General features: G+C 42.2%; 2 protein-coding genes across 4 annotated transcripts in view; both read left to right on the top strand.

Moving 5' to 3' along the window:
* The first annotated feature begins 3,569 nt into the window (after positions 1-3,569).
* Positions 3,570-11,232, top strand: traf1 (TNF receptor-associated factor 1). Of its 2 annotated transcripts, XM_027009997.3 has the most exons (10): positions 3,570-4,125; positions 4,245-4,326; positions 5,276-5,374; positions 6,460-6,621; positions 7,266-7,325; positions 7,564-7,632; positions 7,805-8,230; positions 9,663-9,840; positions 10,092-10,240; positions 10,424-11,229. In XM_027009997.3, exons 1-10 carry the CDS (start codon positions 3,917-3,919, stop codon positions 10,637-10,639), a joined length of 1,650 nt encoding a protein of 549 aa, XP_026865798.2. In that variant the 5' UTR covers positions 3,570-3,916; the 3' UTR covers positions 10,640-11,229. The 2 variants fall into 2 exon arrangements, with proteins under 2 accessions (XP_026865798.2, XP_026865799.3); XM_027009998.3 differs by lacking the exons at positions 3,570-4,125; positions 4,245-4,326 and adding an exon at positions 4,344-4,794 and having other exon boundaries at positions 10,424-11,232.
* A 1,066-nt stretch (positions 11,233-12,298) lies between these two features.
* The window catches only part of phf19 (PHD finger protein 19), a 15,680-nt gene continuing 13,568 nt past the window's right edge, over positions 12,299-14,410 (top strand). The window contains exons 1-2 of one of the 2 annotated variants that reach the window (XM_027010007.3): positions 12,299-12,475; positions 13,988-14,185. In XM_027010007.3, coding sequence (XP_026865808.2) covers positions 14,006-14,185 — 180 coding nt within the window. In that variant the 5' untranslated portion in view covers positions 12,299-12,475; positions 13,988-14,005. The remainder of the gene's footprint in view (positions 12,476-13,987; positions 14,186-14,410) is intronic. The other variant, XM_027010008.3, reaches the window with a different exon arrangement.

The following is a 14,410-nucleotide window of genomic DNA, read 5'->3' on the forward strand; positions in this document are numbered from 1 at the left end:
TTGGGTGTTTAATGTGGTATTGTACTAGAACTACATGGTATTACACTGTGATGCATTTGCGAAACACCCTGGTGAATCGGATGAGTGACTTATTCACACTCATGTCTTGACATGAAAAGAGGTTATTTCTCAATCACCTGACATGATAAAATACCATGGGACAGATGATGCCTTGTGAAATAAGGTGACACTATGGCACTCCTTGACCGTATCATTCACTTCTTTACTCCACAGAAAAATTTCTCTCTCTCTCTCTCTCTCTCTCTCTCTCTCTCTCTCTCTGTCATTTCTCTGTCATGCTACCTCTCTTCCAAATGCCAGAAGAATCCCTGTTGCCCCTGAGTGAAGTAAGTTGAGATCATCCATTCAGCAGTGATGAGCAGGGCAGTTTTCCTCACCCACTGCAAACACATCACACACAGCCAATCATGAAGGTGCTCTCCTTGTGTTTCCTGCTCCTGCATTCTGCAGTGACATCAATAACTTTGGCTCACTCTGCTCACCTGAGCAATCCTTTACTTGTTAGTTCCTTTTTTAAAACTTTATAACAAACATGGAACAATTGCCAGCAAATGAGATTTGGTGAACAAATTAAGACATTCTATTTGTTTTGTTCTAACTGGGAGCTTTGTCACAGAGGAAAACAGCCAAATCTTAGTCGGTCTTAAGATGTCAAAAACAGTAAATACAAAAAAAATCCCCCCATAAAAGCGGTGTCATTCTACTGTCTTTCACACTGCTGTGTCCTCCTCACACCCACGCTTGTCTTCTGTACAGTGGTCTATGTGCAGGGCCCATGTGGTGTGCTCCCTGCCTGATATGTGATGGGCCACCTGGACGGACCAGTCGATAGCAGTACAGGTCAAGCTTGTTTTGCACCAGCTCAATGTGCAAAGCCAGTGCTGGGTACTCATGCCTACATGGTGATTTAAGAGAGCTTTGAGAGTTCTCTTTACCGCCCACCTGCAGCAGTCATTCTGATGCGCCAGTCCCTGCTGCGATTGTAGTTTAATGCAAAACAGGCAGGCTTGTCTCCTATAACCCAGTAATTGATTTGTAATGCAGAATGTCCCCATAGAGGTGAATGGAGTGGCTTGGGTCCTTAATCCCTTCAACCTGGTACTGAAACTCTGACCAACACCACCACCACCACCACCCACCCCCTTAAGCAATATTAGCTCGGTATTATTAGTAATATTAACAATATTAGCTCAGTATTATTAGTAATATTAACAATATTAGCTCAGCATTATTAGTAATATTAACAATATTAGCTCAGTATTATTAGTAATATTAACAATATTAGCTCAGTATTATTAGTAATATTAACAATATTAGCTCGGTATTATTAGTAATATTAACAATATTAGCTCAGCATTATTAGTAATATTAACAATATTAGCTCAGTATTATTAGTAATATTAACAATATTAGCTCAGCTTGCTCATTTTTTGTTGCGGTTCTTCTTTTGTTCCTCTTCTTCTTTTACAGTGCCCCTTTTCATAGATTATGATCATTGATAGTTCTGAAATCGATAATTGATTTCAGATCGGTGCCTCTTCACAGACAGCTCTTCACATGTCTGATATCATCACACTGGTAAATACATGCAGCTAAAAAAAAAAAAGAATATCTTGCATTTCATCTTCAGAAAACCTTGTGTCTTGAACTTTGTGTAAAGGAGCTGCAGAATCATCTATGGTCTAGCACACACACAACAGCATATATGTCTACAACACATCCAAGCACATGTCTACAATAGCATATATGTCTACAACACATACAAGCACATGCAGTAGCACAAGTGTGTTAATCCGACATGAGAGCAAGATTCAATAAATTAAATTCAATATCATTTGAAATATGCTGTGAATGCAAAATTGGTAAAAAGAGTGTTGTGGAATACACATATTAGTGTACAGACAATAATAAATAAATTCTTGCCTGTTATGGCTAAAATATGAACAAACAATATGAATGTGAACATATGAACATGAATATGAACATGAACATAAAATACAAACAATATGAACATAGTAACAATACATTTTATGTATAATACTATTCCAAGATGGTTTTGATGCATAGAATAACAACAGCAACAATCATAAAAATGATAGCAATAATAATTGCATCAAAAGAAAGGATGACGGGTTATACATTTCATTACATTATTAAATCAGTAAAATACATAATAAAGAAATCTTATTCTTGAAAAATCTTAATAATAGTAGTTACAGACTAAGGGAAAATTTGGCGTTCAAGAAGTGGCCCAAAACAGAGCTTCATCAAACGTCTGAGGTTCTGCATTACGATGCGGAAGTCCTGGGTAAAGAGTAACAGTGTGCCCCACTGGGGCTGAAAACACATCATAACACTATCAAACATGTTACCAAAATGCACAAATCACGGCACAAATCTACAGTAAATAGATCTTTGATTAATCATGCCATCTAAATATTTTCAATTCAAGAGATTTAGTGCAGAAGTCTTGACTATTAATATAAAAAGGAATTTCTAGTTCAGAAGAATAAACATTTTGGTGCATTTTAAATGCTAAGAATTTAATCATATCATTTTAAGTTGTGCAATTGCTGTTTTAGTACATTTATGATTGGTCATGTTTATTTTGAAGTGAAAATATTCTACTATGTTTTACTAACAAGCGAATTTTAGGGATTGTAGATCTGCCCTGTACTTATCTTTAAAGAATCTATTTGAGCTTATGTCGAATTAACATCGTAAGGACTGTTCCGTCTGTTTTTGCTCTTAGTCTATTACTGTAATAAAAGTCGTAACATATATTGGACATATTTTGCTGTACTGTAGTTTGATTGCTCACAGCCCGAACAAACTTTAGAAAGTTAACATTTTCAATTACAGTTGGTAGGGCTCTTGTCCTCCCATAGGTGGCGTAGTTGGGCATGATTGTGATTTCCCCACTGCAGCCTCCCACCCCACCCCCACCCCCGTGCTCTGCGTGTGTTACATAAGCAGTACTTCTGACTAATGCTTCAGTAAGAAGCGACGGCTCTCTGAAGGGTACGACACCTAAAGTGAAAGCAGAAACCTCGCTGCAGACTTCTGCGCTGTTTGTTTCAGGATTCCTCACTGGTGGCTATGCGACCTTATTGAACTCTTGACTTCTTTTGAAGTTTAATCAAAGACTCTTTGCATGAAGCTGGTACCATAGCCTTTTCCCTTTTCCATGGGGTTGTGAGCTATGTTTTTTTTGTCTGCAATGTGCCGTTAGAAGCTATTAAAAAAAACGTTTATGAATGATACATTTCCCGTGTGTCCACAGGTAGTCCCCTTTGCTGGGGGAAATAATAGCCTATAGGTTACATTATACTAGGCTACTTAAAGAACACACCAAGAGCTAATAGTAGAGGACCTTTTAACTAATGTGGTTTTAGGCTACAATGAGCAGAAATGATACGAAACGATTGAGCACGTCGGGAAAGGTAGGTTCATTTACAATGGGGACTTTCCATTGTAACGGATGTGATGATGCAAAACCAAGTTCTAAGTAAAGCGAGAGAGCGCGCGCGCGAGAGAGAGAGAGAGATTGAGAGAGAGAGAGATTGAGAGAGAGAGAGAGAGAGAGAGAGAGAGAGAGAGAGAGAGAGAGAGAGAGACTTAATTAATTTTTTTAAAATAAACGGAATATGTAAAATATAGTACCAAAGGTTACAGGTACTGCCATCCTACCGAGACACAGAATTTGTACATATTTAAAAAGCGCATTATTTCCGTGTTTTGGCATGGGGGAACCCCGGGGTAAAATTTACCTGAAGAACCGTGGGTGCTTCATATGCGTATTTTACGCAACCCACCAGATTAGTCACAGTCATCAATAAACTCTGGCGGCTTGTGAGTGAAGAACTCCCTCGATATCTTGGCTGCCCGCAACGCAATGGCATGTGGAGCAGCCGCAGACGTAGCGAGCGTGGTGTCGTCCGCGCCGGGTGAGAACGAGTATCCGTCGGGCTTCCCTCGGAGCATCTGTGACGAGGTCCCCAAGGACAAGTATCTGTGCAGCAGCTGCAGTAACGTGCTGAACAAGGCGCACCAGACCGTGTGTGGCCACCGCTACTGTCTTGCTTGCATCAACTGGCTCATAAGGTAAGGATTTATCAGCGCAGGTTAATTCACCTGACTACCACAGAGTCTTCCAAGAGGAAAAAAACCCATTTGTTTAATCAGTATTATTCTTTCGCCTTTTTTAAAAAAAAATAACCCAGAACCAACAAGGATCTTGTGTGTACGAAGTGTAAAGACGACCCCAACAGTGACAGTGACACCAGCATACTGACGCTTGACCACGTATGTCGAGGTTTTCACTAGTAGGCCTCTGTGATATTTTCACGTTTTGTGTTTTTCTTTCTCTCTCTCTCTCTCTCTCTCTCTCTCTCTCTTTCTTTCTTAGAAAAGATATCGGAAAACAACAAAACTACCTTTAGAGGATTAAAAATACATCAGATTTGTGTATATTTACCTACATTTAAATTAGGACGGGCGGTCCGTGGCAGTACCAAAGAGGAGAGTCACATAAAGTCTTAAAACTGGAATGTAAAAGCAGCGAGAATATCTGTCATCACAGACCACAGCTTCTTCAGAATCTGCCTCTGTCAGAGTAGATGGATGACATCACATGCAAATGTATTGTTTGTAAAAACACACAAAATCTCTCTCTCTCTCTCTCTCTCTCTCTCTCTCTCACACACACACACACACACACACACACAGGCAAGGGAAACTCTGTGTCAGATGAGGTTGGATTGTTTTGAAAAGGTGCAGCAACACTGTGGTCTGGTTTTTGTTTTTCAGAAACACAGAAACTTCTAAGGCATAGAAAGATCTATCCAAAAGAATTACCATTAACTGTGTGACCTAGTGGAGAACCTACCAGGAGCATTGTTCTTCTTGAGTTTTTAATATACACCATGGTCGACTACTTTCTCTCCAGCTCTCTGAGTGTCCCACTAATTATGTTTTTCTTTCAGTGCTTTCCTGTTTACCATTGCCTAATGAACTGATTACCGATTCACATGCTGTGTTTTAGAGAGCATCTTTTAAAAATGTATACTAAGGTCAGTAAACGGATGTGTGAGGCAACAGGTGAACAGGCCGTCCGCTTCGTTGGCTTTGACCCTGCTCAGCTGCCCAGGAGTCATTTAGACTGGACACGGATTTGATTACACTGAGAATGCTGTGACTCATTGATGATGCCAGGAAAACTGCTGTAATTTCCCCCTGTTTTGTCTGCGTGCAGTTTTTCAATGACGCTGCCATCAATAAGGAGATCCTGGAGCTTAAGGTTCACTGTGTGAACCAGGGCTGTCCCTGGAGGAGTACTCTAAAGAACTTTGAGGTACTTTCCTCCCAATTATACAGTCAAAATGGAAACCACAGGGCCATGCAGGTCGATCATGAGTTCTCGCTGGAAAACAAGGGGGATTGGGATGTGGGCTGTTGATTCTGTTGGTGTTTAGGTTTTAAAAAAAAATCTAATTCAGTCTCATGGCAAATGCCTCTGCTTTTCAAATTTCTGCCTGTGGCTTTTAAAAAGTTGTGGGGATTTTCCTTAAAGACTCTGACACTGCTGTTATTAACATCAGCAGATTTTCTAGTGAATGAATGCTTGTGGCTGCATCCTGCCAGCCTTGTCATGGCATTTGTAAAAACAAAATTTAGAGCCAACCTGGAAATAATATCTGATTTTTCTCAGGTGCCTTTCATGTTCTGTTATTTGCTGTTTGGGACTGTTTTGTGCTTTTTTGGGGGGGGGGGGGGGGGGGGGGGGTCTCGAATTCCCTACTATAGGCCCTGGCTGTGTTGAGATTTAGACAAAGGAAATGTCTTTTGCGGTCAGTTCGTTACACAGTCCGACCACTAAGATACTCCAGAGTATAGCTGTAGCTATTTCAGCCTTAGCCAAACTGCCAGACAGATTACTTTTCATTTTGGAAAAGATCCACAGTTATCTTTCCACAGTGCCTTTGAGCTCTTCCTCGGTATAAGTGTTCTCAGTATAAGTGTGGACTGGCATTTCCAGCTTCATAGCTCTCAACTTTTGAGGTGGCATCTTTTGGCTGAGAGTCCTTTGACTCTGACAGCATCTGACTAACACAATTCTTTTCAGTTTTAGGCATAGTTTTATGCCCAAGAGATCTATGAAAGCTTTCTAAAATTTTAAGCATTCCCCTAAAGTGTTCTTATAGCTTTGGAAATACATGTAGTCATATGGACCTACTTCTTTAGTTACTGGAAGATGCTAGTAAAAATCTTAGCTAGGGCAGTACTTAAAATCCCCTAGTACACATTTAGAAAATAACATTGCAGCTTCGGTAATGGTGTCAGCACATGAGAGTGGGACCAGGAATTCAGTGACATATGTCTGCTATTAAAAACCTTGTTCCTAAAATATGCTGATTGGAGCTTTTAAAACTCTGCTAGGAACACCAGAGTCAGTGTGACTTTGCCCTGATCCCCTGTAACATTGGCTGTGGCTTGATGGTACTGCGGAAAACTCTGGTCACCCATCTGGAGAAAGGCTGCCCCAACAATAAGATCACATGTTCCACATGCTCTTGCAGTTTGACCCATGCAGAACTCCAGGTAAGACCAGCAGACAGAACACAGAAGAAAAAAAAAAAAACTTGCACCATTTATTTCTGCTCACAATCATACACAAACATATGCACATAAAGCAAAATGTGAATATGTCACAGAACTCTATTTGCCTATGCCATTACATATATGCTGCGTTATGAATGTGCTGTATACATGTTACAAGATGGTCGTAGTCACACATAGATCAATATCTTCTGTAGTGGTCATAGAAACAGGGTTTTTGAAGCTTTGAAGTTTATGGTATGGCCTCAGAGTGCTAGATACTGAGCCATTGTTTCCTGGTAGCCAGGAAGAGTTGGGGGGGGGGGGCAGTTTGTCCTTAGTGGAGCCCCTGTGGTTTTGTCTAATCCACAGTCTCCTGCATGAAGTTCAGAGACCTAAACAAGGTATTGGGGTTATTGTAAATATAAATTATTATGCTAAACACAATAGGATTAATGTTGTATAATGACCTCTGGACATTTAGGCAGAGTTATGGAGAAATGTCTATAAAACAATAACAATATTAAAGCAAACATATTATGTATGTGTCTCTGCAGATTATTTTAAGGCAGTACTTGTAAGCAACATTTTTAATCTAATGAAATAAAATCTATAAATTTGTATACTAAGTCAGCTCCCTCTCACAGAAACATTCGTGTTTTGATGCAAGTGAAAAGAAGCCAGCAAAAGTAGAGAAACGTCAGAAGGCAAGTAAACAAAGAAATTAAGTGTTTTATTAAATTGTAAACATGAAACTGGATGGACAAGATAAAACAGTTCTGTTTTATTCCTAAAGGCAGAGCATTTATGAAATAGCTTTTATATGGAGCATTTTGGAGCTGCTTTCCTGTATGTGTCTGTTCCCTTGGGTATGTGTGCACTGGGGCCGCAGGCCTAATACATTCCTCAGGCCTTATTTATATATTTATTTATTCGTGTTATTAGGATAATAAGCATGCAAGCTCCAAGCGGAAAGAGCCATGTATCTTCTCCGAAGTTGGATGCACATTTAAGGTACCCCTCTTTAATTAAATTGTCGCATCATTACCAAGCCTTTCTCACTATTTATTATTGATGTGAGAAGAACTGTCAACGTTGTTATATATGTAATTGTGAAAAAAAAAAAGAAGACGATGAATGAAATGGTCCTGATGAGAGAGATCGCTAATGATGTCCACTCGCCCAGGGAAACACAGAGAAGGTGCGGGAGCACGAGAGCTGCAGTCCTGTTTGCCACCTCCAACTCCTCCTGGGGGCCATGCGGAACCTCCAGCCTCCGGTGCAGTCGCCGCCAGAGCAGAGCGTCCAGTACCCTGGGCTGGATCTGCTCCTCACTGGGCAGGACACGGCCTTGCTCGGTTCCCAAGGCCCCGGGGAACTGGAGTCCGACGGGGGGGACGGAGGGGTGAGCGACAAGGCCCTCAGCCTCCACGATGACCATGCTGAACTGGAGGTGGGTCGGCAGCTCCACGCACTTCAGCAGAGGCTGCAGATCATGGAGAACATCGTCTCGGCCCTCAGCCGAGAGGTGGAGAACACCCAGCTCAACGTGGCAGCCCTGGAGAGAGACAATAACACAAGCATGCAGGTCGTGCAGCACTTAGAGACCGTGGTATGTCCTTTTATGAGAAAATGTATTATAGCAAAACTTGCTTTGAGGTAAAATTGATTAGTGCTAACATGGCCTGTTCTGCCAGTCTGTTGATTTATGTTTAGCGGATATAGTGTAATTTTTTAAACTTAAATCACAATCTAATGTGATAACACACCCCTAAGGAATGCCATATGGATCCTGCCTTGTAATCTGCTAAAAGTCTATTAAGGGTGTTCTAACCATTACTGAAGTACTTCATATTAACGACCAGCGCAATGTTCTTCATGCCCAATTAACAGATTTTACTGTGCTCATTATGGTTGCTAACACTGTGCCAATTTTCTGGTACAGTCATAGCGGGTTGTGCTTTGACACTCAGGCTGAATTCTAACCAGCTCCTTTGTGGTAGAGGGATATATTGCACCACACCATATGTAGACCATTTCTCCTCTGTGGCAGTATCAGTCGAATATCACTGTGTAAACATCCTTGATATTTATTCAAAATATCTTCAAATATCCTGCCGAGGTTGCCAGCGAGGTTTTGGGTGAGGGTATGTAGTTGTGCGCTTGATGTTAGGCAGGGGCAGAAAAGTGAATACGTGTCTTCAGGTTCAACATCTTCAAGTTCAAATATATCAACAAAATTTGAGCGAGCCGATCCAGCTTACATGGATAATGACAATGAAACTGTATCAGCACTTCTGCACGATCATCCACACAGACTGTCGTATCCGCTGACTCATTTGAACTGCCCCAGTCCTCTGGGGGCACTGGCTCATTGCATCTCTTTTTTTTCCCCCTGACAAGCAAATTAATCAATTCATTATGTTTACATTTCCTCTGTGAATCTCAGCAAATGAAATGTGACTGCATCTTAACTACGACTAAAGCATAAGATAAGGCCTATGCCCGAGAATTATTAGATGGCCTTCGCAAGGTGCATTTGTAGAAGATATCTTTCACATACCTGGACATCACATGGCTGTCAAATTTGTATTTCAGCTACACGCAGAATACACCGGAATATTCTACTTTTATGATTCAAATCAATAACACAGCAGCAGAGCACGAGTCGGCCCTTTTCCTGTCTCTGAGCAGTCAGATGATAAAGGCACGACATTATCATGTGCTCGACAGCTTGTTACCACGCCTGAGCGGCGTCGCCGTGTGTGATTATGTCTCAGCTCTCACACTCCTCCTTTAAAAGGTACAAATTCAGCGATAAGACAAATGCATTCATTCCAAGGCAAATGCATTCAGCTGTCAGCCCTGAGTATATTAGAGCAATGTTTTCATCGCATGAAGAGGGAAAACCAGCTCAGGGGTCAAGTGTTTAGTGGCTCTGACCTTCCTTCGCTGCCATATCAGGATACCTAAAGACCGTCCATGACAGCGGTTGTAAAAGCGTTCTTTTTCTGATGCTGTTTTCTGTTTTCTTTTTTTTTCAGGTTGTAGAGCAGCAGCAGAGACTGATCAGGAAAGACATGCACATCGCCTCCCTACAGCAGAGCATCAACGCCCTGCATGACGTCTCCTATGACGGCACATTCCTCTGGAAGATCTGTGGCGTCAGCCAGAGGTTGCGAGAAGCAGCCAAGGGGCAAAGGAGCAGTCAGTACTCTCCAGGTACACCTCCCTCCGCCCGTCTCCAGCACTGGGATTTGTGCGTGGGAGAGGAAGCCGGCCTCGTTTTCCTTCGCAATTCGAGGGATGTGGATTTCAGCAAACCTCTTTTACGATAAACCAGTGCGATCTAAGAATGTGAATAATTAAGGTTGAAATTTCTGTCCTGAAGATTGTACTTCATCGGGATGACGCCGGCTGACGCGCTATAATACAGGAGAATGCAGCTGTCTGATTTGTTGCTGTTTTTTCAGCCTTTTATACATCCAGGTATGGATTTAAAGTGTGCATGCGACTGTACTTGTACGGAGACGGCGTGGGGAAAGGGTCACACATCTCCCTTTTCTTCGTCATTATGAAAGGAGAGTATGACCCGCTTCTTTCGTGGCCCTTTAAGCATAAGGTAGGACATGATCAGAGCACAGAGCTCTTCCTTACGTACAGGCAACCACAACTACAGACACAGAAGCGTTAATACCCATTCGGAATGAAAAAGATGCGGCAGGTTTTATGTGGCACTTTTTATAAAGCCCCCCGTTGAGGGTGCTTTGACCCCATGCCGACGGCTGTCTTCACCTTTCCCCAGGTGACGTTCTTCCTCATCGACCAGAACCAGCGCGAGCACGTCATCGACGCATTCCGGCCCGACCTCTCGTCCGCATCCTTCAAGCGGCCGGTCTCTGACATGAACGTGGCCAGCGGGTGCCCTATGTTCTTTCCTCTGGCCAAGCTCCATTCACCCAAGCACGCCTACTGCAGGGACGACACGCTGTTTATCAAGTGTGTGGTGGACTCTTCCTAAGCACAAGGGGGGACCTGTGGGAGTGGCTAACTAGACACCTGACACCTAGCCCCACCCATCCCTTTGCTCTCTCCCACAAAGCTTAATATGTAAAACTCCCAAAAAAAAAAGAGAGAGAAAAGATTTTCAAGTCTTGATCTGTGGAAAAGATGCTATGAGTTTCTGCTTATTTTATGATATGCAGAGTGAACAAAATGCAAAATGTGACGTTATTCAAGCAATTAGCCTTTATGAAACCGACAGCTTATCTGTGTACATGCAGTCTGAATGAACTGAACGTGACAAGCCCTAGTGATCCTGGTTTTGTGAGTCATAAGGCTAGCCACTCTTATTCTGCCTTTGGTTAAACTTATATTTAAATCTGCTTAAATGATCTGATCAGAAAAACCATAATCCCCGGAGTAGTTCATATTTACAAGAAGACATGTGGATTATGTTTCTGATTTGACATTCAAATTTTAAACCTTTTCTAAAAGTGTAAACCTTTTACTATATTTTATTATGTTTAATTACATTTAATATATATAGCCTTTTTTTAAAAAAAAAATGAATTTCATTTAAAATGTCATCGTTTTTGCCTTTTCTTTATGCTTCATGGGTCTCACTGCTAATCAGCAGACTATTAAGATGTACTTATCCTGAAGACTGCACTCATGGAATGGTTTGTTTATTTGCTGAATCGTGACAGAAAAAGTTGAAAAATGTAATGAAGAGCTGCATTCCAAATGCACTCCTTACATTACAGGTTAATGAGAAGAGTAGCGTGTGATCAGTAGTGATCAGTAGTCTGAGCAGAAGAAAGAGAAGAATTTATTGGCGCATATACCTCCTGCGCTATAGGACCATGTGTACAAGACAGCCGTGTACCCATTCATCTTAAAAACATTGAGTCCACTGAAACGGTAACACCAAGTAGCCTACAATGCAAACTATAAATGATAGTGTTATACAAGCATCATGTGTGAATCTGCACTAAATCATCAGGTGTGTGAGTGTGCAAAAAAGTGATATTTGTAAAGCGTCCTTAAGACTGAGAAAGGCGCTGTTTCAATAATAATAATAATATTAATAATAATAATAATATAGACCAGACAAAAGAGGAAAAGTTGAAGTTCAAACAGGAGCGACACCTGATCGTGACCCCGCACTACGGCAGTCACGGTACTGGGGGAACCAGACTCGGTCGCTCCCCAGCAAGCACAGGCGGGGAGTCCTGTGTGAATTTCGTGGACATTTTTGCATTGGGTGCGGTTTCTGCTTTAAACATCGTCTTTTCATGTAGGCTGACCTGCTCACATTGGCGATGCAGGGAGGACATTGCAGTGACACACGGCTTACTGACTAAAAGAGAAAGACAGGAAGACAGAAAAATCCTTATATTTATGTGCCCTATATCGGTTTCTGAAGGACAATTATAGCTAACCAACGGTCAGAACATTTCGAAAAAAGTTTACAATAAAACTATAACCATCATTTTTATTATTGTGAGAATCCGCATTATTGTTCAGAAAAAAAGACCTGCCCTTCTATGATTCATTCTTTGCCACTTTTAATATTAAATTCAGTCCGTTTGGGCAGTTGAGACGTAGACTAAGCAGCTGCAAGTTTCACTATACTTCCTGTGTGTGATGATGATGATGGAGAGTTAATTACATAAGCAAAACGTAAATGATTCGCGGGAAAAGGTGAAAAAATGGCGACTTGCACAGGCACAATTTAGGCGCTGCACTTTTTCTAACCCAGAAACTTTCTTTTGCGAATGGAATATCGCACCGCAAGCGGAGGCATCGGCATTTTTGCGGGCGTTTTCTCCAGGACTGGGGAGGAATCAGAGCGGTAATCTGAAAAATAAAACGTTGAATTCCAGCTGCTAGCGAGCTAACTGTAACTCAACTCAAAACCGTGACTGAATTTTTAAACTTAAAAAAAACCTGTTCGGGTACAAACGTGAACAAGTTTAGCTATACTTTCTTAATTACCGACGACGTAAAAGTATCCTTGTTGTGCAGGTTTACCATCTATGTCCGAGATCTCGGGGGCAACTGGACCTGTGCTCCGGCTACGCTTTGCCATGCGCCGCTGGGCAGAAGCGCAGGTTTTTGAACTGGTGTGCGTTAGCTGTCCCAGCCCTCTGCCTGGCTTTTACTAACAGGCAGACGCACGATGGCTGTTTTACAGCTTGAAAGAGGGAGAAAACTATAGTTCTCTTGACTACATGGCTGACTTAGAGCCACATGGAGTCAAACGTGAGCGCTGCAAAAGCCCAGTAACGTTACTTGCAAGTTGGATCTTTTTATTGGTTCGCAGTAGTTCAGTAGCGTGTTGGCTAACTAAAGTTCCTGTGGTCTAGATACGTGGAGTGAGACGAAGTGGGAAATCGGTACCTTTGCTGCAGTAGTCAGCGTGCAAAACAGTTAATGAGCAGTTTGCATTTCTGTTGGAAGAGTGTTGTCGCATTTTATCGGGGTCCCGACGTGCACAGCTAGAGAGGGTTTGCTGCTCAGGAAAGCATGCACGTTGCTTGTAGGAGCTGGTTACCTGTCCTAACTGGGCTACCCCCGCTGTCTGAACTACCCCCCGACCCCAACCAGCCGGCCCACTGTCCTGCGTGGGTTTGTCTGTAGGGAGGAGCAGCGCAAGCGGGTGCGTTTTTGCCCGCTATCTTAGCGTGGCTCAACGCCTTGCAGTAGTTATTCAGACCCCACGTCTGTGAACATGTACAACTTTTACACTTTGACTTGGTGCAATAAGACCGTGTCCTCCAAAGGCTGACCGAAAGATTGGCCTCTGCTTGGTACCGTTAACGGCGACGTCTCGCTGTTCTTGGTATCACTCATGACTGGTGCATTTTGAGTCATCGTGTCGAGCTGAGAGGAGGTACTTTCTATCTGATTGGTCTTTACTTCGCACATTGGATCAAACTGGCGGAGTTGGACCGTTTGTGGCGAAACTGATAACCCAAGCGATGTAAATGTACGGCGAAAAAAAAAAAGAAAAAAAACAGCCCAGAAAATATCGTCTCCTGTTTTGCACACACACACACACACACACACACACACACATATATATATATATATATATATATATATATATATATATATATATATATATATAGAGAGAGAGAGAGAGAGAGAGGAAATAAACAGGACTCTACAGCTAGATAAATCAAGGAATTAGTTACACAGCCATTTAGACTTAGAGTATTCATTTTCCTCGTATTACATCTGAGTTGTGTCTTTTTAAAATCTTGGTGTTACAGGTTATGAAAAAAAAAATCTGGAAGGTGGAATGGCTCCTCTGTCCAGCTGCTGGTCTTGGCAGCTTAATCATTCGGCCCTTTGTCCTTAGGGCGTGTAGGTGGTAAGGATGCTGGAGGAAGCGTTCCGGGACAGTTACCTGGCTGTGGGTCCAGAGGAGCTGGAAGCCAAGCATTTGCTGCCCAAGCATGAGAAGGGTTGTGGTGACCTGGAGAGCAAGCTGACCGTGGGTCAGTATGTGCTCTGCCGCTGGTCTGATGGACTTTACTACCTGGGGAGGATCCAGAGAGTGAGTTGATATCACCGGAAGCTGCACACATCCATGCGTGTTTAACTTGTCCTCGGCTGTGATTTGTCGCTTCGCTGTAACTGTGGGTGGCATTGTTGGGAATGGGAGGTTGTAGTCTCTGATCCGTGGTGCCATTGTGTTAAGTTAACTGATCTGATCTGACTGATATCCAGATGAATTAGACTTCATGAAACAGACCTTTAATTATTGCCTCAGGTATGTTAG

The sequence above is a fragment of the Electrophorus electricus genome, chromosome 25, assembly GCF_041902795.1.
Source record: "Electrophorus electricus isolate QZ-2024a chromosome 25, ASM4190279v1, whole genome shotgun sequence".
NCBI lineage: Eukaryota > Metazoa > Chordata > Actinopteri > Gymnotiformes > Gymnotidae > Electrophorus > Electrophorus electricus.